The following is a 15,724-nucleotide window of genomic DNA, read 5'->3' as shown; positions in this document are numbered from 1 at the left end:
TTTTTCAAAATTCCTATTTCCTTCATAATGTACTCGTTTTTATTATTTTTCCTTTTGCCATATTATTTGGATATCACCACAAAATTGAAGGTAGACTTTCAAATTAAGGGCATTTTAGGTTTTCTTATTTTTTTTCTTTCTATTTCTTCAAAATTCCTTCATAATGTACTCGTTTTTATTATTTTTCCTTTTGCCATATTATTTGGATATCACCACAAAATTGAAGGTAGACTTTCAAATTAAGGGCATTTTAGGTTTTCTTATTTTTTTCTTTCTATTTCTTCAAAATTCCTTCATAATGTACTCGTTTTTATTATTTTTCCTTTTGCCATATTATTTGGATATCACCACAAAATTGAAGGTAGACTTTCAAATTAAGGGCATTTTAGGTTTTCTTATTTTTTTCTTTCTATTTCTTCAAAATTCCTTCATAATGTACTCGTTTTTATTATTTTTCCTTTACCATATTATTTGGATATCACCCCAAAATTGAAGGTAGAGTTTCAAATTTATTAAATTAAAGATTTCTCATGATTTTGATCATTCTTCAACTGATTTCTATCAATTTCATGATAATAAGCGGTATCTAAGAGAATGTGATGAGGATATAGAATGTCCCCATCTCCTCTTTATAAAAAGTAGCAATACAACACTTTTTTTCTACAAATATATGTATTAACTTGCATGTATTCCAACTATTATGTTATATATCAGTAAATAAACTTAATTGTAAGAGTATTTGGCTAAATTTATTTTATCTCCCATTGAATATTTTATTAATTAATACTTATTATAATAGATAACTTTATTTTTCTAAACCATCGAACAATTTTGAGACAACTTGAATTGATCGAAAGGATTAATATTTGAACACTTTCTTTGAAGGATTAATATGCATGTTAAAAGAATTTCCATTGAGGCAAGTGAGTGGACGAGGCAAGCACGCATAGGACCAGTATATCCAACCAGGCACTGCCACGTGGAATATCTACCGGCTAGAATTTAATCAGACATTTCATGCTATCTTCTCCGGGTTGTGGCCTCACAAAGATGGAAACTTGCTTTAGCTTTGAACTCTTTTAGCACAAACAATTGAACCAGTGAAAAAGAAGAAGATGATGATGATGGAGGGCGCCATTGCGATTTCACGTTTTTCTGCTTCAAACACACCACTTCTCATCCGATCCATGGCTACGCAAAAACCAACTCCATCCGCTACCAAAACCGTTACTTCTAAAAAGGTTCGATTTTTTATCTACTTACTTGCATTATATCTCAACATTTACATAATTAATAATGCAAATTGTGGGTAGGTGAAGGGGAAATGGGTGAAGGGATTACAAGGTGGGAAATCGAGTCTCACAAGTAAGATGAAAGTTCAGATAGGTCAACCAACTGAGCTATTAAGATTCTCTTAGGAAGACTATCCTGATGTTTCATGGGTTGAATTTGTAACCTGATAGATCATTATATGTGTTCCTAAGAAAAATAATTTATTCATTTTTGGGGTATCAAAGGGGCGAATGAAAAAGAGATGTAACTCAAGTTCCTTTGGAATAGGTAGAACAGTCTTATTTTCAATGATCATTGAAGAGTAGCTCTTTTAATACGAACAAGTGTAACACTATTATAGCTAATTCTGGAGTTGATTTCTCGGATGGTCACTGAAGTAATAGTTATTATCTCAGAAACATTATTTTCTTTGTTGAAGAAAATGGGAATCATGAAGAAATGTGACTTGAGAAATTAATCGACCTGTCATTTCTATATATTCAATGTACTATATGGACAGAGGAATATGCATATACGAGGAAATTCATGTGTCTTTAACATTTACTGCAGACAACAACTGTATTTCCAGTAGGGGAGAAACCTCGGCCGGGCAATTCTTCATCTACACCAACAGTGAAGTTATTGACAAGAGTGGAGCAATTGCGACTGTTAACTAAAGCAGAGAAAGCTGGTTTACTATCAGCTGCTGAGAAATCTGGACTCTCTTTGTCGGCAATTGAAAGACTTGGTCTTCTTTCCAAAGCCGAAGAATTGGGGATTCTTTCAGCAGCTACTGACCCTTCAACCCCATCAGCACTCTTCAGTTTGAGCTTGGGATTGCTTGCTGTTGGCCCTGTTTGTGTGTATCTGGTGCCTGAAGATTACCCTTGGCAAATTGGTTTGCAGGTTGTGGTTGCTCTACTTTCTGTTGTTGGTGGCTCTGCAGCTTTTGGAGCCTCAAATCTTGTTTCCACTTTGCAGAAAGTAAATTGAAATGTAAGCTGCAAAATACTTTCTCTGTTAGAAAATTTCTATTATATATAGTATAAATGTTTATTTTGCTCAATCTTGATTATTCTTTGTTGATCCCTTGCAATCTAAGATATACATTGTCCTTCCCGGTTGAGCATTGAGTCATTACGACATCAAATCCTTGTCTGGATAAAGAATCTTGATCTGCAGTTTTCATTTCAGCAATATATGTAGTTCTTGCAATTCAAGGATTGGACTTCTTTTATCTTATTCAACGTATTATTAACTGGTAGGGTGAAAGCTAACTTCGATACATCGTTGGATCTAACGTATAATTCATGTGGTGTGTAAACTAATTGTAGTGACATTTAAATTGCATTACTACAGAACATCAGTTTAGTTGCTCCTTCCTAGAGTCAAAATTGGTATATATGACAATCTGAGGTTTATCTAGCTGTTCTTTTCCTGACTCTCTAAGGACCAAATACAATTATTATTGTCCAGCAGGAAACTTAGATGGGCATGGAGCCAATGAGATACTCTTTATCATTTCTTGATTTGTGCATGGGCCATGCCAATCTTCTCTGTATCGTTTCAATTTTATCTAGTGTCCAAGAACAGATGCAAAACTCTTAAGAACACATAAAAGGGAATTGCTAATACACGTGTATATCTTTTGAAGGACACTGTGTCACACTTGAATCTTGATGAACTTTGCCAACTTGTTGGGGATCATGCTGTGTACAATATAACTGCACTGTTCAGTGAAGGGCTCAGAAACTTATACGTACCTTAATTTTTCTTTGCATTGCCATGATGCATCTATGTTATATTAATGAACATATCTTCTATGCATCAGACTCGAATGGGGTTAAAAGACTATTGAACAGTCTTTTGATCGATACAAACGGTGTGTCAACTAATCTGGATGTTATTATAATTCCGGAATCTGGTGAGATTACATGAGTTGATCACATCAGTCTTGTTGCTCTTCTATAGACTCAAACATAGGCCAATATGTATGTGACAATGACAATCCTAGGTGTGTCAGGTGGTGAGTAGTTATCTGACTTTCTAAAGACCAAATTAACAATCATCATCCATGAATCAACTCACTGAATGTGGAGCGCGTGAATATATAGCTGAGGTTGTCACCCAATGCAACTTAAAACTCACAAAAACATGCATTTGAATGGGAATTGCTGAATGCTGATATACATCCATGCATGTCTTTCAGAAGTTGAAGGGTCCTTTAGTTCTAGGCTTCTAGCCGCGGTTCTTTAACACACTTGAATCTTAGATAAAATTTGCAAACTAGCTGCGGAGACTGATATAATGCAATGTTAACTGTACTGTTCTGTTCTGTGATGGCATCATCTTTCTAGTTTGATAGTCAAATACTCTTATTTAGAATCTTATAGTCTTGACAAAACATCGACATTTTGAATTTTGATCATAATGCTATAGCTCTACTAGTGTTGAAAAATATCGATTATTTCAGTACTGACTAAAAAATGAGAAAGTATGCTAGGAATGAGAGAGAGAATAGTCTTCATACAGATCTGGTAATTAACTACCTAAACTTTCATTTTGTTGATGAGCGTTTGACTCCCCATTTTGTAATCCCCTTCCTCTTAAAAAAAAAAAAAAAGAGTAGTCTTTATCACTTTACGAAGATTATATTTGGAGATGCACTCTAAATTAAGGACAAGGAAATTAGAATATTGCGTATTGGACTTGTCTTTAATCATTTTAGTCTGTGATGCCCATGATGGAGGACAAGCTGATGAGGAAATATAGATGGAGAGAAAGAACGACAAGACACATATATTCTATTTTAGACAAATCTCATATTAAAATGAAAGGTTTTATAAGAGTATAATACAAGTTCATAATTTCATATGATAATTTAATTATGATGCGGGTTGAGCTAAAGCGGATAATATATGCCATTGCTTGGCTGTGATCAGTTTGTGACAATACGTCCAAACAAGAAAGGGTTTTCTTTTTGCTCCGTCCATCTTTAGAATAATAGTTTTTACTTACGTATCAAATTCAGCAAAAAAAATTAGTTTTCTTTGTACTAAACACACCCGTTGCATTAACGCTCTAATATGATGCCACGATTCAACCAAAGGAGCTAACGTACCCTATTATTCCTATATTTATCTAGACTAGACGTAATTAATGCAATGATCAAAATCATAATTAGCTAACTCAAATAAGTCTTCATTTGTCATATTAATTATTTGGTATGTTCTCAACAAACAAGTTAGACAATTAGTCTTAACATTTGATTAGGACCAAATTTTTATGTGTCCAAAGATGTATATATCAAAGTACAACGACATTAGCCTTTTTGATCTTGATTTTATCTACTAACCTAAATTTAATTATGCTATGGGTGATCTAGTCATCTATTGTGAGGTGAAAGTCGTAACCTTTAAACAATTAATAGGTTTTAGATGATTAAAAGTCATAATCTATCTAGCTTAAGTAATTGAGATGACATTAATTTGAATTCGATTTTTATCTTTTCTTTTAATGCATAATGAATACGCAGGTATAATTTTCTTCTAAGAAAAGTTTGATCAAATAAAACTTCTAGATTCAGCACAAATTGCAAAATGTTATATCGTAAAGGCAAAGTTTTAAAGTAACCATCCGTCAACTTTCATGTACCTCGACTAATTACAAGATATCCACCACTTCCCGCCACTAATCATCAAAGCATTTTTTATTTTTTTTTGGTTTCTATAGGTCCACATATAAAGAAAATCCTTGTTTTATCACAGTTTTGATTCTTTACAATATAATCTTGAAAACTTGCTCTCATTCATAATTTAACTTAATTGTGAATTGAAATCTTTTATGAGTCTTTGAAGCTCATCAATGATTATTACTAGACCATTACAATACATATATATATATACTAATTCGATCATTACATAAGTTAAGATCTAAATCATTAAAATGCATATATATCATTACATAAATTGAGATATAAGCTATTACAATACATATATAATGATATAACTATACTAAATCGATCGCTACATAAATTGAGATATAAGCCATTACAATACATATATATATATATATATTCGATCATTACATAAGTTAAGATCTAAATCATTAAAATGCATATATATCATTACATAAATTGAGATATAAGCTATTACAATACATATATAATGATATAACTATACTAAATCGATCGCTACATAAATTGAGATATAAGCCATTACAATACATATATATATATACTAATTCGATCATTACATAAGTTAAGATCTAAATCATTAAAATGCATATATATCATTACATAAATTGAGATATAAGCTATTACAATACATATATAATGATATAACTATACTAAATCGATCGCTACATAAATTGAGATATAAGCCATTACAATACATATATATATATATATATATATAATGATATAACTATACTAAATCGATCGTTACATAAATTGTAATGTAAGTCATTACAATACATATATAATGATATAACTATACTAAATCGATCGTTACATAAATTGTAATGTAAGTCATTACAATACATATATAATGATATAACTATACTAAATCGATCGTTACATAAATTGAGACGATTGTAATGGGCCTATTGGTAGGTGTTGGTTATGAGTAGAGGATCCTAGAGGTGGCTTTTTTTCTTCTTGTTGAGTAATAGTGTGCATTATTGGAAGCATGCATTTATCATTAAATTCATCACGTCTGTCTTCCTTTTGTATTTCTTTTATTATATTTTATCAATAGAAAGGAAAAGAAAGAAAGAAAGTGTGTCAGTCAGTGTGGGGAAGGAGAACTTATGTTAGTGTGTATTGGGATCTGAAAATAACTGTCTCAATTGAAAGGGACACTACATATATAAGATCCCCAAATCCTTACTTTCTTAAACACTACTGCATGCTCTCTTCTCATCTTTAATTCCTTATTTGCTCATTATTATTTTCTCCGTTTATTTTTATTTATTTCAGTATTAATTTGATAAAAGAGAATAATATTTTTTATTTTTGAATTGACACATCTATTAAGAAAACAATAATTGATATAGTGAATTTATCATTTTACCCCTATTAATTATGAAGTGAATGAATTAAAATTTAAGATTTTCAAGAAGTTTTTATCTTTTTTTTTTCAAAGTAATTAATTGAGGGTATAATAGGTAAAAAAAAAATTGTCCTTTCTTGATTTGTCAAAATGGACAAGTAATTAGAGACAGAAAAAAGGAAAAATGTACTAGTAATTAGACACATATGGAGTATTTTTCCTATATATATCACTTTTGGATATACTAAATTCGATATTTTTGGAAAATGTATTGAAAAAAGACTAAATTAAGAACTAAGGGCTTGTTTGGTACGAGAGATCATAAGAAATAATAATTAATCTTAGAATCAGTTTTAGAATGAGTTTGTTTCATATATATTTAGTTGAGATTAAATTACGGGATAATTTATCATAAAATTATAATGTTAATTTTATCCCATATCAAAGCTGAAATAACAATCTTGAGATAACTAATTTTGGAATAACTTATTTCACAATCAGATGAGCCCATTAATAAAGTAAAAGTGAACCAAGAGAGTAGTTGAAAAAAAACATTAAATGCCTCTCCGGCAATTAGAGGGGTGGGACTGATTTGCAGACTGTATTTATTATTCTTTTCTATTTTAATTTGTTTGATCTATTTTTTCTTGGTATGATGCTTAAGAAAGTAAAATAATAATAATTGAGTCTTTGGTCTAAAATATCTTTTAATCTTGTAGTTAAATACCTTATGAAAAGTTGACATTAAAAAACTGTTGAAAAAAAGAAAGAAGATCACTTTTTTTTAAACAGATTAAAATAATATATAGTAGATCAAACAAATCGAAACAAATAGTATAAAAAATGTAAGGTAAGTGAGAGTTTATCCTACATTTTCTGAGGGAAATAAGTGATGATGATGCTGGCCAGTGCCCACACGTACTCCTTCTGGCCTTGAAGTTTAGTAGCAGTTGATAGCACAGTCCATTATTCATTCTGTTAGTCTGCAGGCCACAAAATCACAGATGCAGTACTAGTAGTATTATATATGGGATGAAAGTAAAAAAAATAAAAAATTTATAGTCTTATATTAAAAATATGTCAAATGTATCAAAATATCTTTTAATTTTGTGGTCTTAAGCATGCTATGATCAAAGTTGAAATCAAAGAGTTGTCAAAAAGCAGAAAGAGATATTCTTTTTTCAACGAATTATAAGAAATAGGACAGATAAATTGAAACGAAGGAAGTAATTGTTATGTTTCTTAACAGTGTGGCAATAAGTTAATCATCCATTTATGATTTATTGCAACCTCTCTATTTCTTTTGTTGCTTAATTTGTTCTAAATTTGGTGTAACTTAATTCAAGCACAAATTAGATGAATATGTGTATTCTCTTGTGGTGTGTGTTTGACCTAAATTTCTTTATCATAATTGAGTTTTTTTTGTTTTTGTTTTTGACAACTCGTAAATTGAAGTTCATTCCTTCTAACTTGGTATAGCATCCACACACTTTAATAATCTTATTTAGGGGGGAATTTGCAAGACTCAATTGTTACCTTGTTATTTGTTCGGACTTCTTTTTTCTGAATGAATTTTGTGAGGTTATTTCTATTGTTATTTTGAACTCTATTTTATGTTGAGTAATAGATTACTCATCTCTTTTCTCTTTTGTTATCTGATTTATCATACTTCAAGACTGTCAGTTTTCACATGTCACCTAGTTATTTCGTAGGTTAACTTAGGAGTAAATAAGTAAATAATTAGTTTTTGTCTACCAAATTAGTTGGGATTTACTAGTGGAAAATTTGACTAGCAACTTGTGAAATTTGTGGCCAGGGTTGTAAACATTGGATGCTTTTTTGCTCAATATTTATGAACTAAAATTCAGTAATTATAGTATTAGCTTTTGGCCTGTTATGATTGTAGCCAACTCTACTCTTAGAGCAGATTGTGGCCTGTCAAAATATCTATCTAAATTTATTGTATTCCTTAGGGTTTAGCGGTGGCAGAAAAGAAAAATTAACCTATAAATCCATTATAGATTAAAATTAAGTCTCATCGTCTTTATAAGTTCGAAACTCATAATGAAAAAAGTCTTGCTAAAAAGCATTTTTTCTTTAATCAGTCTCGTATGTCTCAAAAATCAAAAAATTTAATACTAATATCAAACATCAAATGAAAAAAAAATTAATTCCAAAAATTTTCGGATCTAAAGCACTTACTTTAGTGGCTTGACCCTTGAGGCATCTAAACTTTTATCATATGGGGGTTTGATTCCATTTAATTCCTTTCCATTTATCCACCACCAGCCTCTAGATCTCCCTATTTAGGAAAATTAATCGTTTATAAGTTTGATGACAAATTCAGAATTCATATATTTTAATAGTGATTCTACCTCTGTCAGCACTAACGTTTCATTATAAGTGAATTCAAGATTTAAAAATCAAATTTTATTCTATGTACACATACATTTTAAAAAAAATATTAATATATGTATACATAATTCAAATAGAAATCACAAATTATGAGTTGTGACCTTTCCCGCAGGGCATCAAGCTAGGTAGGATTTATAGTATTTAAAACGAATATTGAATATTTCTGGTGAATATACCTTCCCTTTTCCAGTTAATTAATTAGCCAATGGAACAGTTGATTGGAATTTGATCATTCCTTTCCTTTCTACCGTTGTTATTGAATGATAATACTAATTAAATTTAGAGTAACTTTTGCATATAGCCATTCAAAAATAGTCTAATCTCACTCCATAGCTATAGTTTGCTAATTACAATTTGTAGCTACATGTTATAGGGAGGAGAGTGGCGAATGAGACTGGGAGAGAGAAGAGAGATGCGAGCGAGAAAGGGAAGAGAGTAGGAAAGTGGTGAATTGTATTTGTATATCGGTCAGACAATTGTATATTATACATATGTATTTGCATATTATGGCGAGCGAGATTGGGAGAGGGAGGAGAGAGGCGAGCGAGAGAGGACAATAATTTGTATAATTCGCGTGTTTTTGTACAATTGAGTAATATAAAATCTGAATTATACAAATATAATAAAACTCGAAATAACGAATTGATACAAACATAAACATATGAACTTTAAACAATTATACAAAATATACTATACAAATTACATTATTTAAATTATATTATACAAAATCCGAAAACTACACGTTTATACAAACTTTAAAAAGTTATACACAAAAAGATTGAATGTATATGATGACAAAACTGAAAAACCAAAGGAAATCATCGTCATATACAAATACAAATCAAACAAAGAATTGTTAGTTGCGAATTATACAAATGTGACAAATTATACATATACAAACGTTGGCTAATTATACAAACTTGAAGTCAGCCCACGTAATTAATGGTTAATGTTAGTCGCGAGTGGTGATTATATCAAACTATAGCTATGATGAGTAATTAAGTAGTATAAGTTTGCTTAACCGCGTATTTTTCCCTTAAATTTATTAGGGTTGTGGTGCAGTGGTGGGACTGCTTCATCCTTAATAAGAGGTCTCATGCACATTCGAGCCCTGGATATGAAGAAAATATTGTTGGGAGCATCACCCCCTAATGGACCTGTAATGCGCGATCCAAATTTAATTAGGACTTCAATTCGTACTCCGAATGCCAAAAACAATTTTTAAAAAATAGTAATTTAAATTCATTAAGTTAATTAGTGAATTATGTCCTAAGTCCAAGTTGGTGCTGCTGCATGCAAAAAATCTCACTGCAAGTGGTCCATTATATATGTGTGTACTAAGTGGCAAAGTCTTTCAAGAGCTTGCATATTATTATTATTGGTTTGTTGGTCCCTCCTCTACAATTGAGCATATATATAGCTTTGGGGATACCACTACATCTCCACTAGTTTTTCTAATTACTAATTTGTTTCCTTTTTTGAGACTTAATTAATTAATTACTCATCAACATTCTTATTTTCATGTGTTTCCTAATCTTTAATTTCTTCATCTTAATTATGTAAGCATCTTTCAAAAATTGCACAAACAAATTGTACATATATATATAGTTTCTTTATAAATTAAAAGAGAATAAGTATGGTACTATACTACCAACTTTTGTCAAGGATTTCTGGTATTTCTTTTCTGCTAATTTACTTGTGCATGCATATGTAGTAATCCCTTTCCTTCGTCTCAATTTATGTGATGTACTCGATTAAAAATCAACAATAATAATAACATATTTAGTGTAATATATCTCATAAGAAAGTTTTGAAAAGGGTGATGTGTATATGCAGTTTATCCCTATTTTGTGAAGGTAAATAGATATTTTTCGATAGATCCTCGGATCAAGTAAAATATATTAAAATTATTGAGAAAGGAAATAATATAGTGAAGAACCTTGTAGAAAACAATGGAGAAATGAACATTATAAATAACAAATAGCATGATAATCAAAGTAATAAGAAAATAATAAATAAGTTGAATTAAAGAATAAGATAGTAGAAGGGTACTAATAATAATATTGATAAGAAAATTAGATCAATCTCGAGTATGAGATGAGGCTAATTAGGGCTCACTTGGAAATGCGATACAAATCATGATTTGAAATCAGATTAACTTGAAGTTAAAGTTTTGTTTGAATGTGTAATTCGGATTTCTTGGGTTGTGTTTTTTCTTATAAACATGAAAATCCTACAAATTATAAAAACCATCAAATTTTTTCCAATTCTTATACAATCTTATCAAATGAGTAAATCATAATTCATAAACAAAAAACCATAATATCCTAAGACGCCACATTAAAAAATTACATATCTCCATGTATCTTTTATAAATAGATGATTGCAATTATAAATTTTTAAACACACATAATTCCATAATGGTCCACTATTCAACAATAGTAGTAAATACTTATTATTTTATATAATCATTCCACATGTAACCGACAATCTCTTCACAACAAACATATATTTTATTTTTATTTTTTGCAAAATTTTAAAGTCGGATGATTAGCCATTTATTTTAATTTGTACTACTACTATAGTTAGCAGAAAAGCAATAAACCCTTTTCGTTTCTTCTTTTTTTTTCTTCTAACCCTAGGGTGGTCCTTGTGAGGTTAACAGTGTACCTTCCTTTCTTAGCATCATTAAATAGTATCAAAACTTAAAATTAAAATATGAAACTGCTAGAATGACTAGCTTCTTGACTAATTGACTGTTAAAACAAAAAAATCACTTCATGATGGAGTAGTCTAAATACGAGAAATTAAATTTCTATTGCATTATTATTTAACTAGCCTATGGACAAAAAGAGTTATCGATAGCGACTATATATACAAATAATATAAAAGTCTATACACAATCGATACATAAAACTTAAACTATTCATTTTTCTCAACCCTAGGATTGAATTACGTGTCAGCATGAGTAAGCGCCACGTGGCCTTCTACTTTCCTCTTCTGAGATAATATTATGACATAGTGAGAATCCAACATTTCTTCTTTTTCTCCAAACCATAACTTATCCTTGTAAATTTATTCTCTCTTGGTCATATTTGGTCCATAAACTCATTTTCGCCCCAAGGCTGGGGGAAATTATTATAAAAGAAGTTGAATGTTATCAAGAGTTGTTAATTCCATGTTGAGGTTTTGCTAGCCACTCAGATATATACAAGTTGTAGTTTATCTTCTACAAAACCTAATTATGTAAGTACAATTCATGACTCTTTTAGTAATTGTTTATACAAAGTTTTAAACATCTATTTTTTTTTAGATCTTAGTCATTCTTACAAAGTCTTGGTTTTTAGTGAAATGATTTTGGAGGTTGCCCTAATATTAATCACAACTCCAATTTTCCCCAAAAATTGCACTATGTACACAATAAAATTTTCATTGATGGAGTTATATTGGTGGTTCTTTTTTTGTGCATAGAAGAATATTTTATCTCGATCTAATAGATGCTTGATATTTTTCGTTATGTTGTTGATTTCTACTAGATCGATGATGATGATGAACGATATATGACACACATATATATATCATGAATTCATCAAGTGGAAATAATTTTCAGACGAAGCAAGAATCCAATGATAGTAAATTGAGCTCAAAGACGACTAGTGCACCATCAAGTTCAAGGCAATGGGGAGTTAATAAAAACCCAAGAATAGTACGCGTATCGCGTACTTTTGGAGGGAAAGATAGGCATAGTAAGGTGTGCACGATAAGGGGGCTTAGAGATCGAAGAATTAGACTTTCAGTTCCAACTGCAATTCAATTGTATGATCTTCAAGACAGGCTTGGCCTGAGCCAACCTAGTAAAGTTGTAGATTGGCTACTAGAAGCAACTAAACTTGATATCGATACTCTTCCACCACTTCCTGTACCACCTGAATACTTCACTAGGTTTCAACAACCACCCCATGAGGAGTACTCTGATCTCCAACAAGTTCGTTCTCAATGGTTCAACGCGAATAGTGCACCTTATTTGGATCATGGAAAAAACAAGTCAATTGCTTCAAATCATCATGAGGAATCAAATCAAGAGGATAATCATGTCTTTACATTAGGCAATCATCGATCATCTAATTTACCAGCCATGCCTTTCAATTCTTATAACTATCAATGGGATGATCAGCCTAATTCGAATTTGTCTTTAGGTCATTTTGGACACAATAATTCATTCTCATCCCAAATAGATGATGATCATCAATCTCATCAAAATACTAGTTTCCCTCTATCATTGGGATCATCATCTTCGCCTTTTCCTTCCAGTTCTCAATTGTATTTCAATCCAATAACAACAACATTTCAACCTATAGTTCCATCTCCTAATTATATGACAAATCATCATCCCATTGATCCCAGGGCTAATATGAACCATTTCAATTTCTTAAGCTCAAATACTTCACACAATAATCCACTTGTGATGCCAACTCTTAATTTGATCAGTTCCCAAATAAAACCCTTTAGTCTCAATGATGATCCTAGATGGATGAGTTCAAGAGATGATGATGATGACGATGATGATGATGATGATGATGATGATAACCAACCACATGAAGGTCGCGCAATTTAATTCTAAATCAAGTGAAGGAAATGAATCTTCGTCTTTACTTCAAATATTTTGAATTAAAGTTGTTGTCCTGGATTATTCATGAGCAAACATAATCATGCTACATTATTCCTTCTTCACAGGTACAACAAATAATTAAAGTGAATCATTCTATTTCTTGTTCCATATAGGTTTATAAAGTTTTATCTCTATTCTGAAATATACAAATATTAATCTGTAGTTTTTTTTTGTTTTTGGGTGATTCTAAGTGGTATAAATCTACATTATTATTGGTATTGGATTAACCTTTTATACAAATTGAAAGTGTGTTTAGCAATAATTTTTTCATTTTAGTTTTTCTTGAATAAGTAGTACTCCTTGGATTTGCATCATTAATATGTCATGGTTTAACCGAAATCTCGATAGTAGAAGAGGAGAAACTCCAATCGAAGCAAAGGTTGGGTTTGTTCTTGACTCCTCACAACCTTAAGGTAATTGCAAATATGATGCAACAGATCTGGAACTATATTCACGTAATTACGTCAACCAGTTGTTGTTGATATCTTCTTCTCATTTTTCTTTTTCCATAACCAGAGCTTGGAGAAGGAAGAGATAAGATGCCCCTATGAAGAATATAGTTAAAAATCCATAATAGGATCCAACCACAATGTTTGAATTGATTTTAGCCAAAAAAAATATCTTATAAAAGGTAACGAAACTATTCAAGTTCAATTTTGTCAAGTAAAATCGATACATAACATATCATGCTTAGGTGTGTACTAATTATAGACCTAACTAGTAATATAATTAATTACTTCATCATCTTCTTTAATTTAACTAGAGAAACAAAAAGTTTCTTTCATATCTAATTAGGTTTAGACGAATTAGTTGTAATTTGTAATTGTCTTTATAAATATATTCTTCTTCCTGATAACAAGAATAACTTCTCGTCTCAAAGTTTTGCTCTTGTAAGTATGAGTCTTAGTGTCTTACGGTTTAAGAGCATGAATAGGGGTCGAGTTCGAGTCTCACCGCCACTCATTATCAGATTTTCACGTTCTTAGAGTCAGGTGGCACTGGAGATATACACTACACCAAAAATGATCAATAGCTAATTAATTGCCGTTATATATATATATAGCGACATTAACACTCTTTGTAAATGTCCCTAAAGCCTATATCGATATTGAATCTAATGACATTTAACTAATGCTGGTAAAGATTTTAACACTTTTTATTAATGTGTATATTTATTGCTGTTAAAAGTTGTTTTTGTTGTAGTAATATAATGAGCAATCACTAACATACTTTCTTATTTTTTATTTTCTTATGCAAGCTATTCATATAAACAAAATTAGGTTGTTTCTCTATAAATTGCAATCAGTTTTTTTTTTTCACTACTCTAATTTGCTAGTTATTTATTGGAAGTAATTAAGAACCTATATGAGTCTGATCATGAGTTAGAATATATTGGCAGATCTTGGACTTAATTGTTTGTGAGACCACAACGATATTTGGGACCAAAAGCATCTAAAATTTGCTTCCTGGAGCTTGAAAATAATCTATATTATTATTGTATAATGTTGACAATTTCTCTCCATACTACACCCAACTAGTAGTGAATATCATATGAGATTGTCACACACAGTTTTATATGGTATCAGAGTCACGTCTTTGGCCTATAGAAAGAGAGTCACGCCCACACATAATCAGGAGGCATATTGAATATGCTTTCTCTAACAACTTAAACTTTTAGATGAGATGATCACATATTTCAACATTCCTAATAAACGGAGATGAATTTTATGAAACTGCATGCCTGCAAAATTAAAGAAGTAATTCTTTGTTAGTTGTTACTAAGTAGTATATTAATTATTACTATACCCTATTTGCCGACCTAATTAACCCCTTGTATCTAAGCTAATAATTAATTAGCTTGATATAGACATAGAAGTAGAATAGTAGTAGTCATATATATAGGAATGGTATATTTCCCCGCATGCATATAGATGTATGTTAAAGTCCACCTCCTACGCTCATTATATTATCAAAATAAGTTTGATTTGCTATTAACTAATTAAAGACGCATGTCTACTACGTGGTAATTTGCATTCTATGTGTATATTATGGCAAGTAGGATATATGCAAGTCCACTTGTTTAATTTATATAAGTATAAATATCTACTTGTATACATCAAAATAGGAGGGCATAAATTTTTTTGGAACATCTTGAGGTATTAAACATACCATGTTGGCTGCTTGTCAAATTAAGAAAAAAAATACATTCTTTTTTAAATAGAGTAAAAAAAAGTAAGCCGAATAAATATTGTCCGTGTACTCTTCGAAATTAATTAAGTTGTCCCCGCACTGTTTTTTTTTTTAAACCCCTCCCCCC

The 15,724-nt window shown here is 30.7% G+C and overlaps 2 protein-coding genes across 4 annotated transcripts; both read left to right on the top strand.

The window, feature by feature from the left end:
- The first annotated feature begins 1,028 nt into the window (after positions 1–1,028).
- LOC102588441 (uncharacterized) lies at positions 1,029–3,184 on the top strand. Of its 3 annotated transcripts, none has more exons than XM_015307700.1 (3): positions 1,029–1,241; positions 1,843–2,268; positions 2,927–3,184. In XM_015307700.1, exons 1-2 carry the CDS (start codon positions 1,116–1,118, stop codon positions 2,263–2,265), a joined length of 549 nt encoding a protein of 182 aa, XP_015163186.1. In that variant the 5' UTR covers positions 1,029–1,115; the 3' UTR covers positions 2,266–2,268; positions 2,927–3,184. The 3 variants fall into 3 exon arrangements, with proteins under 3 accessions (XP_015163186.1, XP_015163187.1, XP_006345117.1); XM_015307701.1 differs by lacking the exon at positions 2,927–3,184 and adding an exon at positions 2,752–2,778; XM_006345055.2 differs by lacking the exon at positions 2,927–3,184 and having other exon boundaries at positions 1,843–2,492.
- A 9,131-nt stretch (positions 3,185–12,315) lies between these two features.
- Positions 12,316–13,493, top strand: LOC102588121 (transcription factor TCP17). The gene has a single exon (XM_006345054.2). It carries the CDS (start codon positions 12,319–12,321, stop codon positions 13,351–13,353), a length of 1,035 nt encoding a protein of 344 aa, XP_006345116.1. The 5' UTR covers positions 12,316–12,318; the 3' UTR covers positions 13,354–13,493.
- The last annotated feature ends 2,231 nt before the right edge of the window (positions 13,494–15,724 follow it).

The sequence above is a fragment of the Solanum tuberosum genome, unplaced genomic scaffold (assembly GCF_000226075.1).
Source record: "Solanum tuberosum cultivar DM 1-3 516 R44 unplaced genomic scaffold, SolTub_3.0 scf00062, whole genome shotgun sequence".
NCBI classification, from domain to species: Eukaryota; Viridiplantae; Streptophyta; class Magnoliopsida; order Solanales; family Solanaceae; genus Solanum; species Solanum tuberosum.
This window is presented reverse-complemented; position numbering and strand designations above follow the sequence as displayed.